This window comes from Capra hircus, chromosome 20 (assembly GCF_001704415.2).
Source record: "Capra hircus breed San Clemente chromosome 20, ASM170441v1, whole genome shotgun sequence".
NCBI classification, from domain to species: domain Eukaryota; kingdom Metazoa; phylum Chordata; class Mammalia; order Artiodactyla; family Bovidae; genus Capra; species Capra hircus.
The window spans coordinates 71,379,949-71,403,255 of record NC_030827.1 but is presented as its reverse complement, the minus strand read 5'-3'; the positions used below and the strand labels follow the sequence as shown (position 1 = coordinate 71,403,255).

The 23,307-nt window shown below is 64.8% G+C and overlaps 1 protein-coding gene across 4 annotated transcripts; it reads right to left on the bottom strand.

The window, feature by feature from the left end:
• Positions 298-22,425, bottom strand: TPPP (tubulin polymerization promoting protein). Of its 4 annotated transcripts, XM_018065644.1 has the most exons (5): positions 21,429-21,514; positions 10,425-10,589; positions 9,007-9,327; positions 4,180-4,333; positions 298-4,069 (listed from the first exon to the last, which is right to left on the bottom strand). In XM_018065644.1, exons 3-5 carry the CDS (start codon positions 9,321-9,323, stop codon positions 3,875-3,877), a joined length of 666 nt encoding a protein of 221 aa, XP_017921133.1. In that variant the 5' UTR covers positions 9,324-9,327; positions 10,425-10,589; positions 21,429-21,514; the 3' UTR covers positions 298-3,874. The 4 variants fall into 4 exon arrangements, with proteins under 4 accessions (XP_017921133.1, XP_017921135.1, XP_017921132.1 ...); XM_018065646.1 differs by lacking the exons at positions 10,425-10,589; positions 21,429-21,514 and adding an exon at positions 22,073-22,425; XM_018065643.1 differs by lacking the exon at positions 10,425-10,589 and having other exon boundaries at positions 21,429-21,516.

The following is a 23,307-nucleotide window of genomic DNA, read 5'->3' as shown; positions in this document are numbered from 1 at the left end:
GGCATCACAGCATGCTCGTGTGTGATCAGCATGGCTGACGCCACACACGAACTCTGAGCATGTGACTCCCTGTGGTGCGCCACCCCCACCACCCCACCCCCGCCCGTTACAATCCAAAACCTCCCTAACTTTATGTCACTCCTGAGGGCGCCATCAGCCGCGTCCGGGGCTGCTCCGAGCGTTTGTGCTGTGATTTGTGTCCAGACCCCACTCCCCGCTGTGAGCACTGTGGGGCGGTCCCGCCGCTGTGGCCCCATGTGACGCCCGCACACACGGCGCAGCTGTAAGATCACAGGCCATGATCCAACACCTTTATTTGCCACTTTACCAACCGGACACAATGTTAGCAACAGGGAGCACGCAAGGAGGTATGCAGACAGACAGCGAGCTTTCACCACAGGTTTGCGAGCAGGCCTCAGACAGCAGCTCCGGGGGAACACCATGCCTGCCCCCGACTGCCCCGGAGCTCCTGGAGAGCCGGCTCCGAGCCCCCCAGACACCCCTGGAGCTCCTGGAGAGCCGGCTCCAAGCCAGCCCCCAGATGCCCCCGGAGCTCCTGGAGAGCTGGCTCTGAGCCCCCCAGATGCCCCCGGAGCTCCTGGAGAGCTGGCTCCGAGCCCCCCAGATGCCCCCGGAGCTCCTGGAGAGCCGGCTCCAAGCCCCCCAGATGCCCTCGAAGCTCCTGGAGAGCCGGCTCCAAGCCAGCCCCCAGACGCCCCTGGAGCTCCTGGAGAGCAGCTCTGAGTCCGGATTCCATGCCGCTACCCGCTGCTTGCCCCAGCACACTGCCCAGGTGGCGCTCTCATCACTCCCTCACAGTAAGGAAACAGTGCAAAAATAGACGCATCTCTATGTACATTTATTTCCCTTTCCTGAAAAGACTTGGTACAAACCAGTAGCCTATGACCCCTTTCAAGTCTGAGTCATGTGCGTTTCCTCGTTGCCTGGCTTGGTCTGGGGACAAGAGCGTTAGCCAAAAGCACCCCCGAGTGCGGGGCAGCGCCTCCCTCCCCGGGCGAGGCCACACCGCTGAGGCGCGGGGCCCCAGAACGTTCAGTAGTCGGTCTGTGGAGGGAGGCTGCCCGGGCTCAGAGCTCTGAGGACGGTCTCGCCACTTCACAGTATGGCTGAGTCGTCAGCCTGTGCCGTGGGGACACCTGATAGTGGCACCGGTGCCCGCTGGGTCCTGGGGGGGGGGGGTCCGCACTGGCGGCCTTTCCGGTGACCACGGGCCTCCTGGGCCGTGGGGCCTGTGCCTCGCCTCCCTCCTCCCACATGGCCGCAGAGGCCTCCTGACCGCAGGGTGCTGGGCTTCCCACAAAGCCTCCACCCCCAGGCCACGAGGGGCCGCCTCGGCCTGCCCTGAGCTGGCGGCCCCTGGAGTGTGGATGGCCCAAGCCCCCACCTGCCTCTTCCCGACCGGTTTCCACCTGCTCGAACCTTAAGACTGAGGATACTCAAGGTGTAAAAATACTCCAGTACAAATATAGACCTCTTCCTGTAATATTTTAAACATACGTGGTTTCAGCTTCAGTTTTGGCGACCTGACTGTTGCCTGGTTGCTTCTCCTACAGCGTTAAATAGAAATAAATACGGGGGCGGCGGTGCTCACGTGCGCGCTGCGGTCCTGGCTGGGCGCCTCCGCAAGGAGTGCCCCGACCACGTCCCCGCGTCCCAGCGGCTTGTTGTGGTTTCCTTGGCACAGACAGACGTGTAGTTTCTAGTTGACCGCGGTTAGTAGAAGCGAGCGGGTGTTGCAGAGAACATGCAGCAAGACGCACACCTGCCTGTCTGTGCGATCCGTGTCCATGCTGAGTTACAGGGCTGGCAGGCCCGGGACCTCCGCTCGCCCTGCCCTGAGCTGGAGGTGCATTTCCAGAGCTGCACTTAGGGAAGGAAACCTCAGCCAGGCCAGGGACACGCGAGACCCGCCCGGATGCCTCTGGACGCCTCAGGAGCCCAAGAGCGTGGGGCTGGGGCTGGGCCTGGGTGGCCACGGTGCACTGACCTTCCCTGGCCTGGGGGCGGGGCCACCGAGGCCCTGGGGAGCTGGTCTCCCGCAGCGGGGGTGCTGCCCTGAGGCCAGGCCTGGGGGCTGTGGGACACGTGTTTCCCTACCTGACAGCTGCCTCTGGGAGAACAGCCCAGGGCAGGGGCCGGTGTCCTGCCCGCCTGCCCCCCAGCCTTCGGCTTCCTGGCAGTGGAGTGAGGGCCTGGCTGGGTGGCCTTGCTTCCCCGAGTTGGAGACTTCCCAGATGGTAGTGATCTTGTCCTCCAAGTGCTTCCGGACGCCTGAGTTCCATCCCTCACTTCCCAGGTGTTTCTGCAGCGGGGTCTCAGGGGCTTAGGACGAAGCTGCCCGCGGGAGCCACTGCCGATCCGGCGTGTCCAGCGCTGACCTGAGCCCCTTTGCAGTGGGCAGGGCCTCCAGGTCCAGCAGGGACCAGCGTGCGTGGCAGTGCTGGCCTTCTCGAAGCCACCTGTGCTGTGGGCCAGCCATGTGTCCAGGGAGGGGTGCCCCAGGCAGCCCACTGCCCTGGACACAGGACGGACAGTGGTAGAGCAGTGGACTCCAGGAGGCACTCCCCAGGGGCCGCCATGGGCTTTCCCAAGACTGACCCCAGGACCCTGGGGCCTAGCGGGTCACGTGCCAGGCTGCGGCCGTGCTCACACAAAAGGGCACGTTGCCAAGGAGGCAGTGCGACCGGAGGCCCCGCCTCTGGCCTCTCGGAGACCCCGAACACAGATGCTGCCCACCCAGGCCCTCCTCAGGCTGGGCTCGCCCTGCGATTTCTGCTCTCCTGGGCAGCAGTGGATAAGGGGGCCGGCTGGAGGGGGACGGAGGGGGCAGCCGGGCCACCCGCAGCCTTGAGCCCAGGAGTCTTCCTGGTCCAGGACTCGAGGCACAGGGGTTGTGAAAGAGAGGCCCAGAGACGGGCTATTCTGAGTCTTCCCTGAGCTGTTCTGAGAGCAAACTCTATTAACCATTTCTTATTTCTTCTCAGAAAAGCGAAATGAAATGAATTGCCCTTAGTTTCAGAATCCTATAACTTCACACTTCAAGTCAGTTTGGTTGACGGAGGAGGCTCCTTCCTTTGCACAGCAGCCCTCAGCTCAGCGCCCACCCTTAGCACAGCCTTGGTCCATGGGCACGCGTGTGTGTGTGCACGTGTGCAGCGTGTGTGTGTGCGTGTGCAGCCTGTGTGCGCACGTGCGTGTGTGTGTGGCCTGTGCGCAGCGTGTGGGTACGTGTGTGGGCACGCGTGCAGCGTGTACGTGTACGCGCGCGTGTGCAGCGTGTGGGCACATGTGTGCGCACATGTGCAGCCTGTGTGCGTACGCATGCAGCATGTGTGTACGTGTGTGCGCCCGTGCAGCGTGTATATGTGTGTGCACACGTGTGCAGCATGTGTGTACATGTGTGCGCTGTGCGGCGTGTGTGCACGTGTGTACGCGCGTGTGCCCGCCTCCCCTGCCTGCACGGTGCCCTCTGGGCCCCACGGGGCCCTGACTGTGCTCCCCCACGTCATCGGGGCTGCAGGTCGGCGCCCTCGTCAGCACAGACCCGGCCCGACAGGGTCTGTCCCACCAGCTCCTTAGGACACCCCTTTGCTGCAAGCCAGTGGCCGGTGTGGTCTTGTTCTGGGAGACACTTTGGAAAGGGCCAGCTGTCTAATTCCTGGCAGGGACGAAGCAGGTGTGTTAGGAAAGGTGAGTTCAGGGGCCAAAGCTGGGGTCCAGGGGGCGCGAGGGCTGGGCGGGAGGGAGGCGGTGGCTCCTCGGCCACCCAGCCCCAGGTCCGAGTTCTGCCGGTGAGCGCAGGAATGTAATGAAGTGGAGGTGGCGAGGGCCCCGACGACGGGAGGCCCGCCGGCTACTTGCCCCCCTGCACCTTCTGGTCGTAGGTGCCCGCGTGCTTGTAGCCCGGCACGTAGCCCGACTCATCCACGAGGTCCACACGGCCCGCCCGGCCCTTGCCCCTGCCTGACGGGTCGAAGCGCTCTTTGTGGGAGCCCGTGAACTTGCTGGTGTCCGTGAGCCGTGACACAGTGGGTGAGGAGATGGCTTTCTGCAAGAGAGCAGGGGCGTGGGGGAGGTCAGCCTGGGGCCCAGACCACAGACAGGGGCCGCCCGCGCGGGGACCCACACCTGTCCCGCCCACCTGCCCGGGGCGCTCACCGTCACCCCCGAGATGATGGGGGCCTTGCCCTCGATGAGCTTGTGCACCTCCCTGACAGCCTCCTCCGCGCTCTTGTCTTTGAATCTCTTCTTGGCGAGCTCCTCCAGCGCCTCCTTGAACTGCTCGAACGTGATGGTCCTGCAGGACTTGCCCCTGCAGGGAGTGGAGTCTCAGGGGGCGCCCAGGGGCCCCGTGACACCAGGGACCCCCGCCTCCCCTGCAGAGCCCGGAGCGAGCCTGCCCCTCCCCCACCTCAGCCTGCAGTGTTTGCGCCCAGCAGCTGGTTGCCATTGGCAACGGCAGCAAATATGAATTGTCTCGCAGAGAAGCTTAAAGAAAGCACATCGTTTATGAAAGACTGGACATCAAAACACAGCCTCGTCTGGTTCTCAAGCAGGCGAGCGTGCGGCCTCCGTGGGAGACGGACCCGCAGAGAGAGAGGGTGGGAAGCAGGTCGCCCCCCGCAGTGTGGAGGGGGGCTCCCAGGCTGCAAGGAAGCACCGTCCCCAGAGGATAGGATTGGGGGCCGCCTCCCCATGTCCCAGCCTGACCAGGGGCCTGGGAGCAGCTCTCCACGAAGACACAGCCCCTGGCTGCCCGGACCTGGTAGGTCATTCTCCCAACTTCAAGATGACTCTGAACTGGCTCTCCATCTCTGAGAATCTTAACTGGTAAACAGTTCCTCGCCCTGGAGATCTCCCCCGGCTAATCCGTTCGTTCTGTGAGGGTTTCAGTGTTTTACAGCAAGAGAAGGTGGGGACGTGCCTGGGATGAGGAGAGAGGCCTCCTGCAGGAGCCAGGACTCCAGGGGCAGCGTGGCTGAGGTGCCCGGGGTCCTGGCTGGAGGGCACCCTGGGTGGAAGGCGCCAAGCCCACGTTGGCGCTGGCCACAGCGGCCGCAGGACGGCGTCAGAGATGGGGAGCACAGGATTTCAACAAGGTCACAGAGGCAGTGAGTGGTCGCATACTGTCTTTTCAGCAAACAGAGCCACAGCGACTGGTGGGCCGTGTGCAGAGGAGTAGGCCTGGGCTGGCCCCACACCGCCTATAGTCTCACTGGACCACAGCCCTGCGCTTGTCCCAGCGCCTGAACCGGCCACCTTGTGAGAGAGCATACAGGTGGAAATCTTTGTGACCCTGGCTTAGGCAGAGATCTTCTTAGAAACAACCCCCCAGAAACAATCCAGGAAAAAAAAATGAACTGGACTTGACCAAGACTTTTAAAACCACGCTCTTCGAAAAGATACTGTTAAGAGAGGCAAAAGGCAAGCCGCGGACTGGAGACAGTTGGCTGAAGTGTTCGCATCTGAACGCAAATAACTCTTACACCTCAGCAAGAGGGAGAAACCCCCCAAGGCAAAAGCTGGGCAAAACCGTGCGAGCCGGACACTGCCCAGGGCCCACCAGGCGCAAACCAGCCAGAGGAGGGCGCTCCACGCTGCCGGGCGTGAGGGAGGCGAGGGGCGCCCCGGCACGGCACACACCCACCAGCACAGCTGCCCTGAAGGCCGGATGAGCGCGCAGCGGGGTGCGGCGGGGCCCCTGGGAGGCCGGCGGCCCGCACAGCCCCACAACCCCTCCTGGCCCACTTGCCCACCCTCCTGTTCACAGACCTGTTCAGTCACCAGAACTCAAGCAGCTCGGTGACGATGGACAGACACGCCTCGGGACATCCCCGGCACAGAAAGGGACTCACACTTGACGCGTGAGCCTGAGGACACAGGACACGCTGACCGACTACACCGAGGTCAGGGCGACAGCGGAAGGAGGACTCCTGAGACTGGACGTCTAGGCCGTGGGTTGCGCCCGCCCCTTGAAGCCCCACCGCCCTGCACGGCCACTCTGAGGCCACGGGCCCGGCCCCACCGTGGGCAGGGAACCCGCTGTCCCAGCTGGGGGGTGACCCTTCATGGCCACGGGGTCCCGCTTGTTTGTCCCGGGCCATCAAAGGCGAGCCTGTCTCTATTCATGGGCTCCAGGCCCGACCGGCAGCCCAGTGTCCAGCCGGGGGGCACACAGCCCTCCCCGAACCACGGCGCCAGGCGCCACCAGCGTGAATCACTTGGCCAGGGTGGGGGCACGACCGCCCGGGCCTCCGTCAGAGGCCGCATTCAGATCGCGTGGACACGGGGCCCGGGGCTGACCTGCCTGCCGCGCCAGGCGGGGCAGGCGTCCCCACCGTGACTGCCCCACAGAGTTCGGGGCCTGGTCAGGACCAGCAGGGAGCTTCCCCGGGGGCCCGTGGCCCGCTGCTGAGAGCAGTCCCTGGGGAGCTCTCCAGTGACAATGCCAGCTCTTCCCCGGAGGCGCCTTGACACAGCTGTGCAGACACAGGGCGCCTATTCTGCAGATCAGAGCAGAGATGAGAGGGTCCCCACAGCAGACGCCCCTTCTCCCGCCTGGCACCCGGGTCAGAGGCTGTTGTCCTGTGGGGACGCTGGCCTGGCGGTAATGGGGTCACTGGGCACACACGTGGCCCCCAAGCTGAGCTCCCTGGGCGCTGCACTCCCGGGCCTGCAGGCCCAGGGCAGGTCACCCGGGGACGCTGGGCGGCCAGGGATCCTGGCGGGGGGCCAGCCAGCCCTCCGAGGACAGAGGTCTGTGCCTCCCGGGCCAGCGTCACGAAGGGCCCTGGACTTTGGCCGACACATCCCAGGACGAGGCAAGGGTCCCCCGCACCCACCCCAGACCACAGATAACCTGCCGCCTGCGGGGGCTGGAGGAAGCCGACTCCAGGCGCCCCTAACCTGCAGGAGCCGGACACGGCGACCCGTTCAGAGAAAAGGAGGTGGGACCTGACCCCCAGCAGCCCTGGGCCAGGGGAGGCCTGGGGGGACTGGACCGCAGTGGACATGCGAGCTGCCACATAAGTAGCGCCAGACACCGGTCCCTGCTCTCTGCCCGGCTCCCCTCTGCGGGCCGCCTCCTGGCCTCACCCCCGCCTGGGCCTGGGGCCCGAGGGCAACGCTGCCCACACGCAGTTCTGGGATGCCGGCCGGCCCCCACCCCAGGCCCAGGCTCTGCACATGCACCAGGAGGGCCACGGCAAAGCCAGGCCAGGCGCTGCTGGATGCCTGCACAGCCTCAGGGGGCCGGGAGAAGGACCTCCGGACCCTGTGAGACCGCAATACCACAGCTGGAAGCAGGACCTAGGGGCGGCGTCCCTACCAGCCTGGACGCAGGGGCGGCCCCCTGACGGGCCTGTGACACCGCCTCCCAGGAGCTCAGCCCACCCCACCTGCTCCTCAGGCTCCACGGATACACACGCTCCATGCTTCAGACAGTCCCCGCCCGGCCCGCATCGTCCCAGTCAGCCCAGGGAATGTGACCACGGGCCAGAAAGCTGTGAGTGGGGGCCAGGAGGGGAAGCCCCCCCCCACCCACACCTGCCCCACCTGGGCACGCACGCAGGGACCCCGCCACCCATGGGCCCCTGACGGAGGTGTCGGACGCCCGGTGTGCTCATGGGAATGGCGTCCTGCGCTCACTCCTTTGGCCCTGGGGTGGCGGAGCAGGGATGGGGGTGGGGAGCCCGTCTCAGAAACAATAGTTTTCAATCAAGGCCTAGGGAAGAGGGCAAGAAGTTTGTTTAAAACTTAACACATAGTAACATCAAAACAAACAAGCGCTGCCATGGCGACAGGCCCAAACAGAGGCTGCAGATACCGGCCGGCAGCAGGGCCACCGAGCCATGGCAACCGCCCCAAACAGAAACAGCCGCCGCTGTCAGCCCCGCGGCTCTGTGTCCGAGAACACAGCTCCCACGAGCTGGGCCACCTCTGCCGGGACGGCCACCTGGGGACCCTCAACCAGCATGCACACGTCCACACCGCACCATGCTCTGCAGACCTGGGCACCCAGGAGCCCGGCCTGTCCTGCAGGACCCTACCCGGAGCACCGCCTGCGTCTCCCCAAGGACAAGAGCGTGAGGGTGGGTCCCTCACTCCATACCCAGGAGGTCTGGGGGTCCGCCCCCAGGACAGGTCACAGGGACCCCACGGGGAGTCTAGGTTCAGGAGGGCAGCGGGAAGGAGCCACAGGCTGCTCTTAACTGTGTCTTGATACCAACCCTCGCTGGGCCCGTGCCCCCAGACGGCCAGCACCCCGTGAGCTGAGGCAGTGATGCTGGGGTCCGGGCAGCCGGGGGGCTGGGGTGGCCCGCGTGTTCGAGCAGCTGGCGTTCTGCCCTCTGGAGTGGGGCTGGGGCCAGAAGGGGCCACCCTTCCTGGGGCAGGAGGGCCTGTGTCCCCCCACTGCCCACACGTCCTGCACACGGAGCCTTGGGGCCTGTCCAAAGCGTTCGTCCTCCGGGTGAGCCCTGACCAGGGAGTGGAGCCCTGAGCTCTACGTGTGCGTACACGTGCACACGTGTGTGACGCGGCGGGTGCTTTTCTCAGGTGTGGTCCCGGGTGTGGCAGCCATGAGAGGGGGAGGGGCGTGCTGACCCCTGGAGGTGCTCACGCGTGTGGACACACGTGGACACGCATGCAGCGGCCACTGTTCATTACCCCTGCCCTTCCCCACACATGAACGCCCCCAGAGCTGAGGAGCCGCACCACGGACGCCTGCTTCCGGGTGCCACCCCCGCCAGCCCCCGCAGGCAGGACTCACCCTCTGGAGACCCTCCCCCAACCAGAGCCCCTGGCCCCGCCCGAGGGACCTAGCCCTCCCCCGCGACGGCCCCCCGCAGGCAGGACTCAGCCAGCGAGACCCTCCGGCGGACTAGAGCCCCTGGCCCCACCCAGCTGCCCCACAGGTGTGGCTCTGGCCCCGCCCGCAGGGACCCAGCCCCACCCTCGACGGCCCCGGGCGGAGCCGGCACGCACTTGATCTTGCTGAAGACGATGTCCACGTCAGTGACGGTCACGCTCCGGCCATCGATCACCTGGCAGTCCCGGCACAGCTTGGACCAGTTCTTGCCGTGCATCTCCCGGCCCGACGCCCGGGCGTCCCCGTGCACCGCGAACCTCCGGAAGGCCTCCTCCAGGGCACTGAGCTCCACGCCCGCCGCGGCCGCCCCCTCGCCGGCCCCTTCCGACTCGAGCGACAGCCTCTTGGTTGCCTTGTCCTTGGCGGGCTCCCCCGGGGACTTGGGGGGCGTCTTGTTGGCGGGCTTGGAGGGCTTGGGCTTGCTGTCAGCCATGTTGCTGGGAGGAAGAGATGAGAGGTCACCTGCTTTGTGGGCAGCTGTGTGAGACCGCCCTGCCACCCACGGACAGCAGCCCTGCCCGGAAGCCACCTTGCAACCGTGGGGGACACCGAGTGTCCTTCGTCTGCTGCAGACACAGCCCAGCCCCTCCGGCCCCGGCACCCTGTCCACCTGTCCCCAAGGTCCCAGCCCCAGTCACGCGGGGAGCACGCGGCCAGCAGCCCAGGGGGTGCAGGACCACCCCAGCGATCCCCTCCCCCTCCCCCCGGCTCCTGCTCTGGGGGCTCCCCGAGCGACACCCCTCTGGGCACCGGTGGGGTGACACAGTCCCCTAGAGGATCCAGAGCAGTCACACAACTGCCCCCACCTCAGGGCCCAGCCTGCTGACCAGGGTGCCCCTCACCTGGGTGGCCAAGCGGAGTGCTGGGGGGAGAGGGGGCCCCAGGTGAGGGCAGGCGTCTGGGGGACCCCAAGGGCTGAGCACAGCTGCGCCCAGGCCCAGGGTGGAGGCTCTGTGTTGGAGGCGCGGCTGACAGGGTCCAGAGCCCAGTGAATCCCCAAGGCTGGGCCCGGGTTCCCATGGGGCTGGGACACATCCACCTCCAGCAGCTTTGGGGGGCCCGGAGCTGAGCATCGATATCCCCAGAGGCACGGCCGGTGGCTGGGACGAGACCCGAGAGCCCAGCCCCCAGAGGAGCAGTGGCCTCAGAAGAACCAGCAGGTCAGCGAGCAGAGAGAAGGCAGGACACAGCCCAAGCATGAGTCCAGCTGGGCGGCCAGAGCCGTGGACAGCGAGCTCGCTCACAGCCGGACCCGCAGAAAGCCCTCAGGCCTAAGAGCACAGGAGGCAGCGCTGGGCCAGGCAGGAGTCCCTGCCAGACCCGGCTGAGCTCGGGACCTACGAGCTCCCCAAAGAAAGGTCGGCAAAGCTCGAGATGCGCCGGAGGCCCCGTTGCTGGTGCGGGAGGCCGGGGCCCAGGGCTCGGGGCCGGGTGGACGTGGCTGTGAACGTGGCTGTGAGCCCCAGGGCCAAGCTCTCCGTCCAGGGCTCTGTGTTCACCGTGAACACACAGTATCTAATAATCTGAAAATTACTTTAGCAAAAAGAACAGGAGTCAGGACTTCCCTGGAGATCCAGTGGTTAAGGATCCGCCTGCCCATGCAGGGGACCCAGGTTCGGTCCCTGGTCCGGGAAGGTCCTGCCCACCGCAGAGCAGCTAAGCCGGAGCATCACAGGTTCTGAGCCAGGGTGCCTGGAGCCTGGAAGCCATAGGAGAGAAGACGAGCTACCACAGTGAGCCAGTGCACGGCCATAAAGACCCAGCGCAGCCAAAAATAAACTAAAAAAATAGGAGTCAGACCCTGTGTGCGGGTGGGAAGCTCTCCAAGGGGACTCAGTGACTCCAGGGTGTTCTGGGAGAAGCCGGGCTGGGTGGGAGAGCGAATCACACGGCCCGTGTCGGAGCCGACAGGGCTGTAGAGCAGGTGAGCGCCTGCAGGCAGGATGCCTGGCAGGCTCTGTCCCTGTTTGCAGGGAGGCGTCTCAGCAGCTGGTCCTCATGTGGACCAGGGCCGGGGCTGGGAGGACAGGTGGGCAGGCAGGGGACCTGAAGGCAGCTGCGTGAGGTGGCCCAGCCGGCCCTGCTGCGGCCCGCAGACCCCCGAGGCCTCGGTGGAGGGAAATGAGGAGGGGCTGTATGTCCAGAACTCTGCCTGGCAATGCCCTTAAGATGGGCGCCTGAAGAGGCCCCTATAGAAAAGGTCACACAAGACGGACGCTTACACACCACAGTCACCACCTCTGCGTGACTTCAGCACAGTGTCCCAGCCAGGAGGGCTGAGAATCCATGATGGCGATGTGCCTGCAACAGGACCAGGTGCCCGTGAGCAGGACCAGGTGTGCCCGTGAGCGGGACCAGGTGTGCCTGTGACCTGGACCAGGTGTGCCTGTGACCTGCACCAGGTATCCCTGTGAGCGGGACCAGGTGTGCCCGTGAGCGGGACCAGGTGTGCCCGTGAGCGGGACCAGGTGTGCCTGTGACCTGGACCAGGTATCCCTGTGAGCGGGACCAGGTGTGCCTGTGAGCGGGACCAGCTGTGTCTGTGAGCTGGACCGGGTGTGCCTGTGAGCGGGACCAGGTGTGTCCGTGAGCTGGACCAGGTGGTGTTTTAAAGGCAGCATCAACTCTGTCTCTCCTGGTTCTCCTTGCTGGAGCAGAAGGCAGATCTGTGCTGAGAGTGAAGATCGAGTGTGGATTCTTTCTTCTGCAGGTGTGAACACACCTCCACTCCCTGGCTCCCTCAGCTTTCAGCCCCTCATCCTGCCCACAGTCTATACCCCAGCCTGCAGGCACTTCCTGACGGATGGCGCATCCTGCCCTGGGAATCCGGCTGCCTTCAGCCCCAGGCCCCTCCCACCCCTCGGCGTGCTCTGGGCCTGAAGGCTCGGTGTAGACCAGACACGCTGCCTCCCGCTCCTGCCAGGTGTGCCCAGATGACACGCTGCCTCCTGCGGGTGCCAGGTGTGCCCAGATGACCCAGCCTCCCTGGGAGGAGGGGACAAGCGTCGCTAGAGAGGGGTCTAGGCTGGTGTGCAGAGGGGCAGGGTGCACACGTCTGGAGCTCGGACCTGCACAGGGGACCCTCTGCCCCCCACTCCCTACCCTCCAAGCTCCCAGCACCTCCCCGGGGGCTGTGTGAGGTCCTGCTCTGCAAAACCCAGGGCCGACCAGCCCCGAGCGGGCGAGGGGCCTTCAGGCTTCAGGACGCCCCAACTCCAAGCTTTGTGATTCTCCCACCTCATACCCAGCGAGCCGGGCTGACAACACGGGGGAGCTGGAGCCACAGCGCAGGACCCCCCTCAGGCTCTGCCTGGTCACCGGGCTGGGCTGTTGGGCCAGCATCGCAACCCCCACTTGAAGAGCTCGGGGGCGCCTGCCCTGCTGAGTGACCACACCCTGGGGGCTCGGGAGTGGGAGCCAGGCCGGGAGAGGCTGTGGGCTCCTCAGGGTGGCTGGCGGCTGGCAGCCCCCACAATCCAGATCACGGGCAGCACCCTCCCCCCAGGCCGGGAGCCCAAGTCCCTGGGCCATGGCCGGGCCAACCAGCATGACCCCCAGGCTCAGGGTCCTGCTGACCAGCTTCTGTGTAAGAACTGCATGGGCTCTGGAAACGGCAGGTCCCTGAGGCTCTGACAAGCGGGCCGAGCTTGGACCTTGACAGAGCGCCGGCCGCCAGCCAGGCTGACCGTCTGCTGAGGGCACCTGACCTCAGCCCCATGGAGGCCGAGCCACAGAAGGCCCCACGCCAGATACCGCTGGACACACAGAGGGAACCCAGAGGCCCTGTGCAGCGGGCGGACGGAGCAGAGGCAGTGCAGAGTGAGCGGGCACCTCCCGGGGCACCTCAGCACCCTGGCCGGCTCGGCCCCCAAGGGCCTAGTCCCAGGGCAGATGTGGCGGAGCAGGGAGGCTGGGGGTGTGACGCCCGCTGCCCTCACTGGAGCCCCGAGCACGCTCACTCTGTAGCCACGCAGATGAGGCTGGGCGCCGGGTCAGCTAGGCCAGGGAGGACCCCCGCCCACCCCCCGGACCCCCGCCCACCGCCCGGACCCCCGCCAGGTGTGAGCACTGGACCCCTGCAGAAGAGCTTGCAGGTGGGGGGAGGAGGTGGACAGTATATTCAAAAGACCAAGCCAAGGGAGCAGACGCCACCACTCTGCAGCCCCCCACCCACCAGAGCTCGGCTCCCAGGGTGGGATCAGCCCCCAGCAAGGGCACAGTCGCCGAGCAAACAGCCCCGGGAGCAGCAGAGCCAGGCCTGCAGACCCGCTGGCTGCCCGCGGCCTGAAGCCTTGGCCCTTTATCCCAGAGTTCATTTGAGCCCAACGCAGCCATTTGGCAGTTGTGCATATTCGAATCACGATACGGCCACCACTCCACAGCTGCCCAGCGCTCGACGTGAATGACCACCCGTCCCAGTCAGCGGAGCCTCCCAGGCGGGCACCTGCCCCTCGGAGCTGATGGTGCCTGGAGTCTCAGCGTGGATGCAGCCCCCCGCCCCAGCCTGCCTGTCGCAGGCTCTGCAGAGGCCCTGGCAGGGAGGGGCGTGTGACCGCACTGCCTGACGAGGAAGACACTCAGGGCCTGCGTCATGCACTTCAGGCCAGGGGCCCGGAAAGGCCCCCAGAGGTGGGGACCTCTCGCACAGGGTGAGGTGTCCCTCGGAGCAGCCTGGTCACAGCCACACTGGTCCGGGTCCCGGAGTCAGAGGTGACGTCTCCAGGATGAGAAGAAAGGGGTGGGTGGGCAGTCTTTCCGAGGGAGGCATCCAACGAGGACCAGGGCCACGCTCCTGCAGCTGCCCCACCCCTGAACCTGAAGGCTGCTGCCACTGGGCTGAGGCGGGGGAGGAAGAGGCCAGGACACGGTTACCAGCCCTGCCCTCAGCAGACCTCATGTGGACAGGGGTCACTGGGTCCCTGCGAGGCTGGGGGTTTCCCTCCTGGGGACCCCTTGGCCTCCCAGGAGCCACACCCGGGCCCCAGTGTCCAGGCCCCAGAGCCGGCCTCTGCCGTCAGCCTGCTTCTTACAAAGCCCAAGAACACAGAACTTGCAGCCCGCCTGGTGCCAGGTAAGTCAGGTGTGCTCACACCCTCACAAGGTGGGTGAACCTTGTTTGGAAGAAGGGTCCCTGCAGACGTCATCAAGCTAAGGACCTCTGGACCAGGGTGGCCCTAAGTCCAGAGACAGGCATCCTTGTGAGGGACGGGAGGGAAGAGACAGATACAGAGCAGAGGCCAGGCAAAGATGGAGGCAGAGACGGGAGCGCCGCGGCCCCGAGCCCAGGGGCCCCTGGCACCCCTGGGAGACGGAAGCAGCAGGAGGGGCCCTCTGGGGCCTCCCGAGGGAGCTCAGTCCTGCCCCAGCTTTACCTCGGACAGGGCTCTGGCCCAGAGCGGAAGGAGGACACGTTTCTGCTGTTGCAGCCTTTTTATCCCAGAGTGCAGGACAGAGTGCAGGACTCTGGGATAAATGTCCTGCGGGCATTTGCTACAGCAGCCCTGGACCCTCACACACCAGGGAGGCCGGGGGGCTGGGGAGGGGGTCCCTGCCCCAGAGAAAAGTGCTCGCGGAGGCCCAAGTGGTGAAGTGCCAGGCGGGCACACAGACCCGGTGGCCAGAGCCAGCAGCGGGCCCGTCCTGGGCTCTGGCCCCCTGCTGCTATGCACGGTGGGAGAGGCGAAGGCCTCGGCAGGAAGCCTGTCATTCTAGAAACGTGGCTGCCGTGGGTGGCCTGGCCTCTCCCCAACGGCAGCGCCCGGCAGTCACCATGGGCCTACACAGCTGGTCAGAGAGCCAGGCCTCTCCTGCCCGGGACCACCAAGACCCCAGGACACTGCGGCACCAAGACCCCAGGACACTGCGGCACCAAGGGTGGGCCCGGTGGGGCTGCAGACAGTGGGAGGCCACGCACAGGCCAGGGGCAGACCCAGGGCTGCGGGGCGGGCGGCTGCCCACACCTGACTGGCTGGCAGGTGGAGGACAGTGTGGCCCGAAGGCCTCAAAGCCCCACAGAGGGGAGAGGTGGCCCCTGGCACTGGAGTGGAGGCCAGGCCACCATCCCCAGGGAGCAGGAAGCCCCCGGCTCACCCCGGGGGAGGGGGGCCCCGTAGCAGCTGGCCCCACACTCAGGGCTGGGGGTGAGGCGAGGCCTGCCAGATGGAGGGACGCCCGGGAGTGGACGGGCAGCCAGCAAGGGCCGCCAAGTGGGCTCCTCTCAACTCACAATATGGACTTGGGGGCCCTGGATCGCTGGTGCCCCAAACACTGCTGGACACACCCACTCCAGAGGAAGAGACTCCCACTGGAGACAGAGACACTTCTCTGACATCTTTAGATCACCGTGTCCACACATGGCAAAGAAACAGCCAAGCTTAACGGGAAGTGCCAAGAGCCTGCAGAGACAAGCGGGGACAGAAACGAGAGGCTCCACTCTCTGTACTGGACTCAGCTGGACACTGATTCAAAGTAACAGTGTGTGCCATGTGCAGAAGAAATGGGTGGTGCATGCCATGTGCAAAGAGGAAGGGTGAGGTGAGGAATTCCAGAAGAGAACAGAGGCTGGGAGAATGCAGGAAGCGGCTTTGAGAAGAGAACACATAGAGTCCAGCCCTGAAAAGCTTAACAACTAAAATTCAGAACTCAGTGGATCAGTTTCACAGCAGGGCAGATTAAAGAACTGGATCAGAAATCCCCGAAAGAAAACACCTAGATGTGGTGTAAACGTGTGTGCACACACATGTATACAAACGCACGCATGTACACACATGTATACAGGCACGTGCCCGTGTACACATATGTATGCAAATGTGTGTGTGCACATGTATACAGATGCGCGTGTGTACGCACATGTATACAGGCGTGCGTGTGTGTACGCACATGTATACAGGCACGTGCGTGTGTACACATACGTATGCAAATGCGTGTGTACACGCATGTATACAGGCGCCCGTGTGTATGCACTTGTATACAAACGCACGCATGTACGCACATGTATACAGGCACATGCGTGTGTACGCACATGTATACAGGCGCCCGTGTGTACGCACATGTATACAGACGCACGCATGTACGCACATGTATACAGGCGCCCGTGTGTACGCACATGTATACAGACGCACGCATGTACGCACATGTATACAGGCGTGCGTGTGTGTGTATGGTATACACGGGCTTTCCTGCTGGCCCAGATGATAAAGAATCCGCCTGCAGCGCGGGAGGCCCAGGTTTGATCCCAGGTCGGGAAGATCCCCCAGAGACGGGAATGGCAGCCCACTCCAGTACTTTTTTTGCCTGGAGAATCCCACCCATGGACAGAGGAGCCTGGCAGGCTACCGCCCCTGGGGCTGCAGAGAGTGACTGACACCTGGTGTACACACATGAAAATAATTTGATGGAATTTAGCATTTATTCATCATAACAATTCTTAGCAAATCAGAAAAGGAAGCACATTTCTCAGCTTCACAATGGACGGTGTGTTACTTGCTCAGCCGTGTGCTCTTTACCGCCCCATGGACTGTAGTCCACTGGGCTCCTCTGTCCATGGACTTCTCCAGGCCAGAATACTGGAGTGGGTCACCATTCCCTTCTCCAGGGGATCTTCCCGACCCAGGGATCGAACCCAGGTCTCCTGCATTGCAGGTGGATTCTTTATCATCTGAGCCCCCAGGGAAACCCTTGATAATGGGTACCTACAAAAAACTACAAAACTATGCGGATGCTGAACAAGTTTCTCTTCCAGCTGGAGTAAGGCGAGGACACCTGCCTGCTGTCGCGGCTTCTGCTCACCTCTGCTCGGTGCGGCGAGACAAGCACAGAGTGGCATAGACACGGAGGAAGAAGGAAGCGGCCGCCGCCCCCAGTTTCTATGCCTGTGCACACACGAAGTCCAAAGGGGTCCTGGGAAATTTTTCAGAGTCAGCGTGAGTTTATCAAGATTTCTGCCTACATGGTAGTCATACAAAAATCTATTTTATTTCCATGAAGCAGCAAAACCACACAATCACAGTGTTTAGAAATACATCATTTAAAATAATGTGAGGAAATCAATTTCGTAGGGGTCAACTTAACAAAAGTTGTGCAAGACCGTCGACTCGTCACTGAGAACAGCAACGTCACGAACACAGACTGAGGCCGAACGCACAGAGATGCCCGGCGTCCCCGAAGTCACCCAGCTTTAGTCTAATCCAACCAAAAGTGCCCACACCTGTTTTGTGTTCTGGGTTGGGAGACAAGCTGGAGGCAAAGCAAACGAAATGGCAAAAGATCGAGGATTAAGCAGCCAGCTCGGAGGAAGAGCAGGTGGGGGATTTGCCCGGCGGTTTTGAGACTTGATGGGAAGTTCTGGAAATGAAGTGGTGTGTGGTCCTGGTCTAGGACAGAGAATAAACCACGGGGCAGAAGAAAGCTCCCCACTCACCCGCAAGGCAGAGAGAGTGTGGACGGCAAGGTGGTCCTGCAGGAAAAGAGGGAAGAAAATGTTCTCCAGGAAAGGAGAGAGGCTTACCGACTGGACACACGGCGAGAAATAAGGATTAATTCAGGTGCCGACTGTAGCTGGAGGCAAGGCCACTAAGCCCCAGGTGGGTGATGCTTAAGAACACCTGATGTCCTTGCGTGGGAGAGACTGCGTACGGCACACAAGACCACTGTCCCCAAAGCAGAAGACTCTGAAACGTGGGACTTCTGCTCCTCCAAAAGTGTCAGTTAAGGAGTGAAAAGGCGGCTATGGGGTGGACAAAGTGTCTCCTACGTGCAACCTACGCTGCTGGTCTCCAGAATCTAGAGAGAGCCCTGTGGATCAACCAGGAAGCTCGGAGGAATCCGCAAGGCGCAGGGGGGCTCGGTTGCCAGGCTTGGTGGAGACGCCGGGCCCATCACTGTGGCCTGAAGCGCAGGCTCTGCCCCACGCCCTGCAGGCAGCCATGGCCTGCCCCCGGGCTGCTGGCAATGGGGCTGCGACTGGGAGGCGGCACCCGGGGCCCTGCAGACGCTCGCCTGTCCCCCAAGGAGCAGAGCAGGAGGGCTCCTGGTGGCCGCACTCACAGGAACCAGAAATCAGAAGCAACTCAGGGCCCGTGGGGCACAGCAGAGCAGCGAACGGTGGTGGCGTGTTCACAGAACGGACGCGCGCTGACGGTGCGGGAGCCTGAACCGAGGTCAGACTAGACAAGGGGTGGGGGGCGGACAGGTTCAGGCTGGAAAGCCAGCAGGAGGCACAGCCTGGCCCCTGCAGGAGACAGAAGGGTACCCCGGGAGGCGTGGGCCCAGGGCTGCGGAGCGGAGTGAGCCCTGAACCTGCTTCCGGAGGCGGCTCAGGCTCAGAGCTGTGGCCGCGGCGGCCGGAGGCAGAGGGCGTGTGAGACGTACAGCTTCGTGACGTTCCCGCCAGGGCGGCCCTCCCAGGATTCACCTGCGTCTGGGCACCTGGGCCCTAACACACGGATGCAACAGGGTGAGACCCTGGGAAACTCGGCCCAGAGCAGGGGGACTGTGCTGGGCACGCACACTCGGGACAGGAGGGGCACACTCGGGACAGGAGGGGCTCACTCAGGGACGCCGCGCAGCAGGGGCAGGGGAAGGGCCCCGGGTGCTCTTAACTCCTGGGCTTGGAGAAAGGACAGTCCTCCCTTTCCACAAATCTAGCAAGAAAAGGGAAAGCGGTGCGAGAGAGAAAATGCGCTCCCCACCCCCACGTCGCAGAAGACACGAGCGTTCGGTGCCAAAGGCGGAGCACCGCCATCCTCACAGCCCATGGGAGTCAGCTTACGTGTTCTCAGCCAGGAAGGTTCTTCCTTTGGACACTCACACATTACATTGTGGCTGAGCTTCTCTGCATGTCTCCGCAAGTCCTGGTACAGTCAAAGGGCAACTCCGCAGCCTGCAAGGAGTCTTGCTTCCCTGCCAGGGCCACAGCACACTCCTGACCCTGCCGAGGTCCTCTCCCAGCCCCGCCCTCCCCCACATGCCCTCCTGGAGGCTACAGATCACAGACCCTGCACCACCTGGGGACGCGCGCCGCCCCCCGGGCAACACACCCTCCTGGTGACCCTCCCAGTGACCCAACCCCCTGGCAACACAACCCCACCACCACCAGCGACACACCCCCTGAGGACGCAACCCATCCCCCAGCAACACATCCTCCCAGTGACCCCCCAGTGACCCAAACCCCTGGCAACACAAGCCCCCACCACCAGCGACACACCCCCTGAGGACGCAACCTCCCCCCCACAGCAACACACCCCCTGAGGACGCAACCCCCCTCCAGCAACACATCCTCCCAGTGACCCCCCCAGTGACCCACCCCCCCGGTGACCCATCCCCCAGTGACCCACCCCCTGGTGACACCCCCGTGATGCACCCCGCTGGTGACGCACCCCAGGAGCAGCCACGTGAATGCCGCAGAGGATGTGCCCTCCACAGAGGCGCTGCTGAGCTGGGACACCGAGGTTCCGTCGAGGATGCTGGGGTTTGGGGGTGCCAGCTCTGGGGATCCATGGACTGTGACCCCACAGCCACCTCCACAGCCAGAGAGGAAGCTGCTCTCCCAGGGGGGGCTGGGTGGTGAGCGGGCACGCCAGGGCCCCGCAGGCCCCACCAGGGCTCCACTCCTTCCTGCCCTGGGAACACCTGTCAGTGGGGCGGCCAGGGATGGAGGTGGGTCGCTCCTCACAAGGCCCCGCACCCGGGTCTGCCGGGGCTCCAGGGTGGCGCCAGGCGGGCCGAGCAGGACCGGATGCCCGGTGCCGCGTGGCCCCCTCATCCCCGGACGGCATCTCTTGTACGTGCTCCTCCAGCCTCACCAGCAACATCACCAGCTATAAATAGCCCTGGCACTAAGTCAGCAAGCCTCTCCCCGAGGAAGCGTTTAATTCTCAGCCTCTTCTGCAGGGAACGGCTCCTCTACCCACCGGGGAAGCGAGCCACGGGGAAGCGGCCCCGGAGGGCACTTTGGCTGCTCACCTCCATCAGTGATGAGCCATTTTAATTTTCTTTACGAAATTCTCCTGTGATTTGCCCATTTCCCACAGCGAGCATCTATAACCTTGTATGTAGTGAAAAGTTTATTTATTGCTACTTCAAAGGATTCGCAAAGATTCGGCAAACAACGGCGAGGCGACAGCAACACGGCCCCACATGGCTTCCTCTGATCTCTCTCTCACATCGTCATTCCAGAAAGAATAATTCCTTAATGTAGTGCTTAAATGATGGCACCTTCCTGAGCTCCTTCTGAAAGTCATGAAGGCCACGGGCCCTTTTCCCAGGAAAACACGCACGCTCGTGTGTGTGGCGCTTGGCAGATACTCCCAGGAAATTCACCAGCACCGCCTTGCCCCCTCGCTATCCCTGAGCCCTGAGATTCCAACCGCCGGGCTGGAACAGGGGCCGGTACCAGAGCCGCGACCAGGAGTCCAGGGGAAGGCCCCCTCAAGGCGCCCCTCCCGTGGCCGCCCACCCCGTTTCCTGCCGGCTCCAAGCTCGCCCTCCCCACCCCACCGCTCCATCCCCGGATGTGGTCCCAGGGCATTTGGAGTTCAGGTCAGGGTTCACTGACCACCGCCCAGGCTCTGCGGAGGCCCTGCCCGCAGCCCTCCCTGACAAACCAGCCCTGGGGAGCCCCAGGACGCGCGCTGGGGGCCTGGGAAGCTAGGCCTTTCATCCTTCGCAAATGTCGGACGAATCAGCCAATAAGCGCACACAGGGGCGACGGCACAGCCGCTCAGCCGCAGAGGTGTCTCGCCTTCAGAGAACACGAAACGCCCATCAACGCGGCAGGCGCGGGGCCCTTCTTCCCACCCCACTTCCAGGCTTCATTTACATAACTGAAGCCGCAGATAAAGGGTTTCTCCGGATCCTCCTCCAAGGGCGGGGCTCTGGTCCCCAGGGGCGTGAGGAACGCAGACACCGGCCGCCAACCTCTTTATCTGGATTGACGGTTACGCGCCCACATGCGATAAGAAAACAGAACACCCCTCTGGCGGATTCTGGGTCGCAGTGTCGGCCTGACACACTCACCTGCTCCGATAGGGCACAGCAATGCCCGACACAGAGGGGCGGTGTTCTCGCCAGAGGATCGCGCTCATTCTGGGCCGCGGACGCAAACGGCCCTTTCTGTGGCCCTGAAATTCGTGCAGCGTGACAGCGGCTCCATTTCAAAGCCTCCAAGCCCTAAATTCCTGCCGTCTCGTTGGCAGCCGCCACCCCGGGCCTGGGCGTGTGAACGGTGTTTATGCAGATGGACGCGGAGGGGGAAGGGGCTGCGAGGGGCGCGCTCTGTCCTCTGCGCCACGACGGGCAGAAAGGCCGGGGCGCCCCAGCGAGGGCCGATTACAAACCCGCCCTCTGCATCGCCGGCCGCTCCAGCCCGCGCCCCGCCGCCCGTCCCCAGACCCGCAGCCGCGGGGGTCCGAGCGCCGAGCCGGGCGCCGGCAGCTGGGGGGCGCGGGGCCTCGGGGAAGGGACGCGGCCGGCGCGCGGGTGCAGGTGGCCGGAGGAGCAGGCGCCCCGCGCCCCGAGACAGCGCCCCGCGGCCACTTACCTCGGAGATGCGGCGACCGCAGCGGCAGCGCCTCCGCGACTCGGCCGCGAGCGACCCGGTGCCCGGCCTGCGCTCGCGCCGCCGCTCCCCGCGCCGGCCCCGCCCCCGGCCCGGGCCCGCCCCCGGCCCCCCGCTTCCGCGCCCGGCCCGGCCCACGCCCTGCGCGCCGCGCGCTCATTGGGAAGCGCGGCCCCGGCCCGCCCCGCGCGCCCCGGCCGCCCCGCCCGGCCCTGCCCGCGGCCGCCCGGCGCCCCGAGGCCGGCCTCGCCCGGCCCCTGCCTTACAAGGCGGGTCGGCGCGGGCCCCGGGGCCACGCGGCTCGGCGGGCGGGGGCGGCGCCTCCTGGTCCTCCCGGCCCCCGGGCGCCGGGAGACGGAGGGGCGCGCGGACCGCCCTGCCGGGTGGGCCGGTCGGGTGCGAGCCTCTCCGCGGAGACGCTGTGGGTCCGCGTTGGGGGCCGGGGCCGCGGGGTTGGGACCCCACGGAGCGGGTGCAGAGGGCGGGGAGTGGGAGCGCCCTGCGAGCGCCGGGGGACGGCGGGAGCGCGCGGCGAGCGCCTCGGCGCGGTCGGGGCCGGGCCCTGGGCGCCGCGCGCAGTTGGGCCGCGCTGGCGGTGGGGGGGTCGGGGCGGGGTGCAACCTTACTCCGGCTGGAGGCGATCGGTCTTCTTGCCCGCCTGGGCCCCGGGCTGCCCGTGTCAAAGCGCAGACCTCAGAGGCTCTTCCACTGTCTCCGTCCTTCTCGGGACACCTGCTGCCCTCTCACCTCCAGGCGGTGAGCCCGCGGGCACCCCCGCTGCCCTGGACAGCAGTGCTCAGCAGAGGTTCTGGGGCTGGGGTGACGGAGGTGCTAGTGCTGAGTGCTCTGACCCGGGGTGCAGGGGTCTTCCTGTGGGTCCCCCAGGACCCCCTCTGGTGGAGGAAGCCGCCCCAGGCTGCCCGGAGGCCCAGCCTCCAGGGGAAGAGTGGCCTTCCGGTCGCTTCCAGCTTCACTGCCTTGTGACTGGCCGAGGAGCCACCCCAGGCCCTTCCTCCCCTCCCGGCTGCCAAGCCACCCCCTCCCACGGTTACACACACACTTCACACACACCCCCACCCCCACCCCCAGGCCCTTCCTCCCCTCCCGGCTGCCAAGCCACCCCCCTCCCACGGTTACACACACATTTCACGCACACCCCCCCAGGACCTGTCCTCTGTCCTGACTGCAAAGCCCCTGCACCCCAACTTGACTTGAGTCTCACCTGAATCAGAATTGTGGCAGCGGCGTCTGACGTCACCTGGGATTCCAGCCAGGCCAGGGGCCCATGAAGGCAGCAGAGGAAGCTAGGGTGCCGAGCCAGAGGGCGGGCGACCGACAGGCAGCCCCACAGGTGAGAGGACGCGGTTCCCCCAGGGCGCCCGGCAGGCGGGTGAGTCCTGCCCTCCCCGCCCTGGCCCTGGGCCTTTCCCTCAAGCCCTCTGGTTTCTGCTGCTGCTCAAAACCGGCCGAAGACAAGCTTCTAGTTCTAACTCCTCTGCCAAGGTTCGCACTGCGGAGCCCGGTGAGTCCAGGCTCCTGGAGCAGGAAGAGCGGGGAGTCACCCGAGGCCGCTCCTGGCCAATCTTGGTCCTGACTTTCCAGGTGGATGCTGGGCTGCACCCTGCCGGCCCCCACAGCCCTGCCCACGTTGTTCTTAACAACGCAAACGGAGTCGTGAAGACCCGTTCTCAGTATCCTGTCCCCACTGTTGCATTAGCCAAGCGGCATGTGTCCAGCCCATCTTTCAAAACCAGTGCCAATGCTGTGGCGTGACCCCTGGCGGTTCTGCCAGCCCAGAGCTGCTGCGGGGGGCGCGTGGCAGGCCTCAGGGATAGAAGCGTTTGAGGGCAGAGTCCTCGGG

Coding starts and splice junctions, on each gene's coding strand:
- TPPP (XM_018065642.1), bottom strand. CDS start 20,973: ATGAGCGCGATCCTCTGGCGAGAACACCGCCCCTCTGTGTCGGGCATT. Junction 9,328..20,905: donor GCTGTGCCCTATCGGAGCAG/GTGAGTGTGTCA, acceptor TCTTCCTCCCAG/CAACATGGCTGACAGCAAGC. Junction 4,334..9,006: donor ATCGTCTTCAGCAAGATCAA/GTGCGTGCCGGC, acceptor CACTCCCTGCAG/GGGCAAGTCCTGCAGGACCA.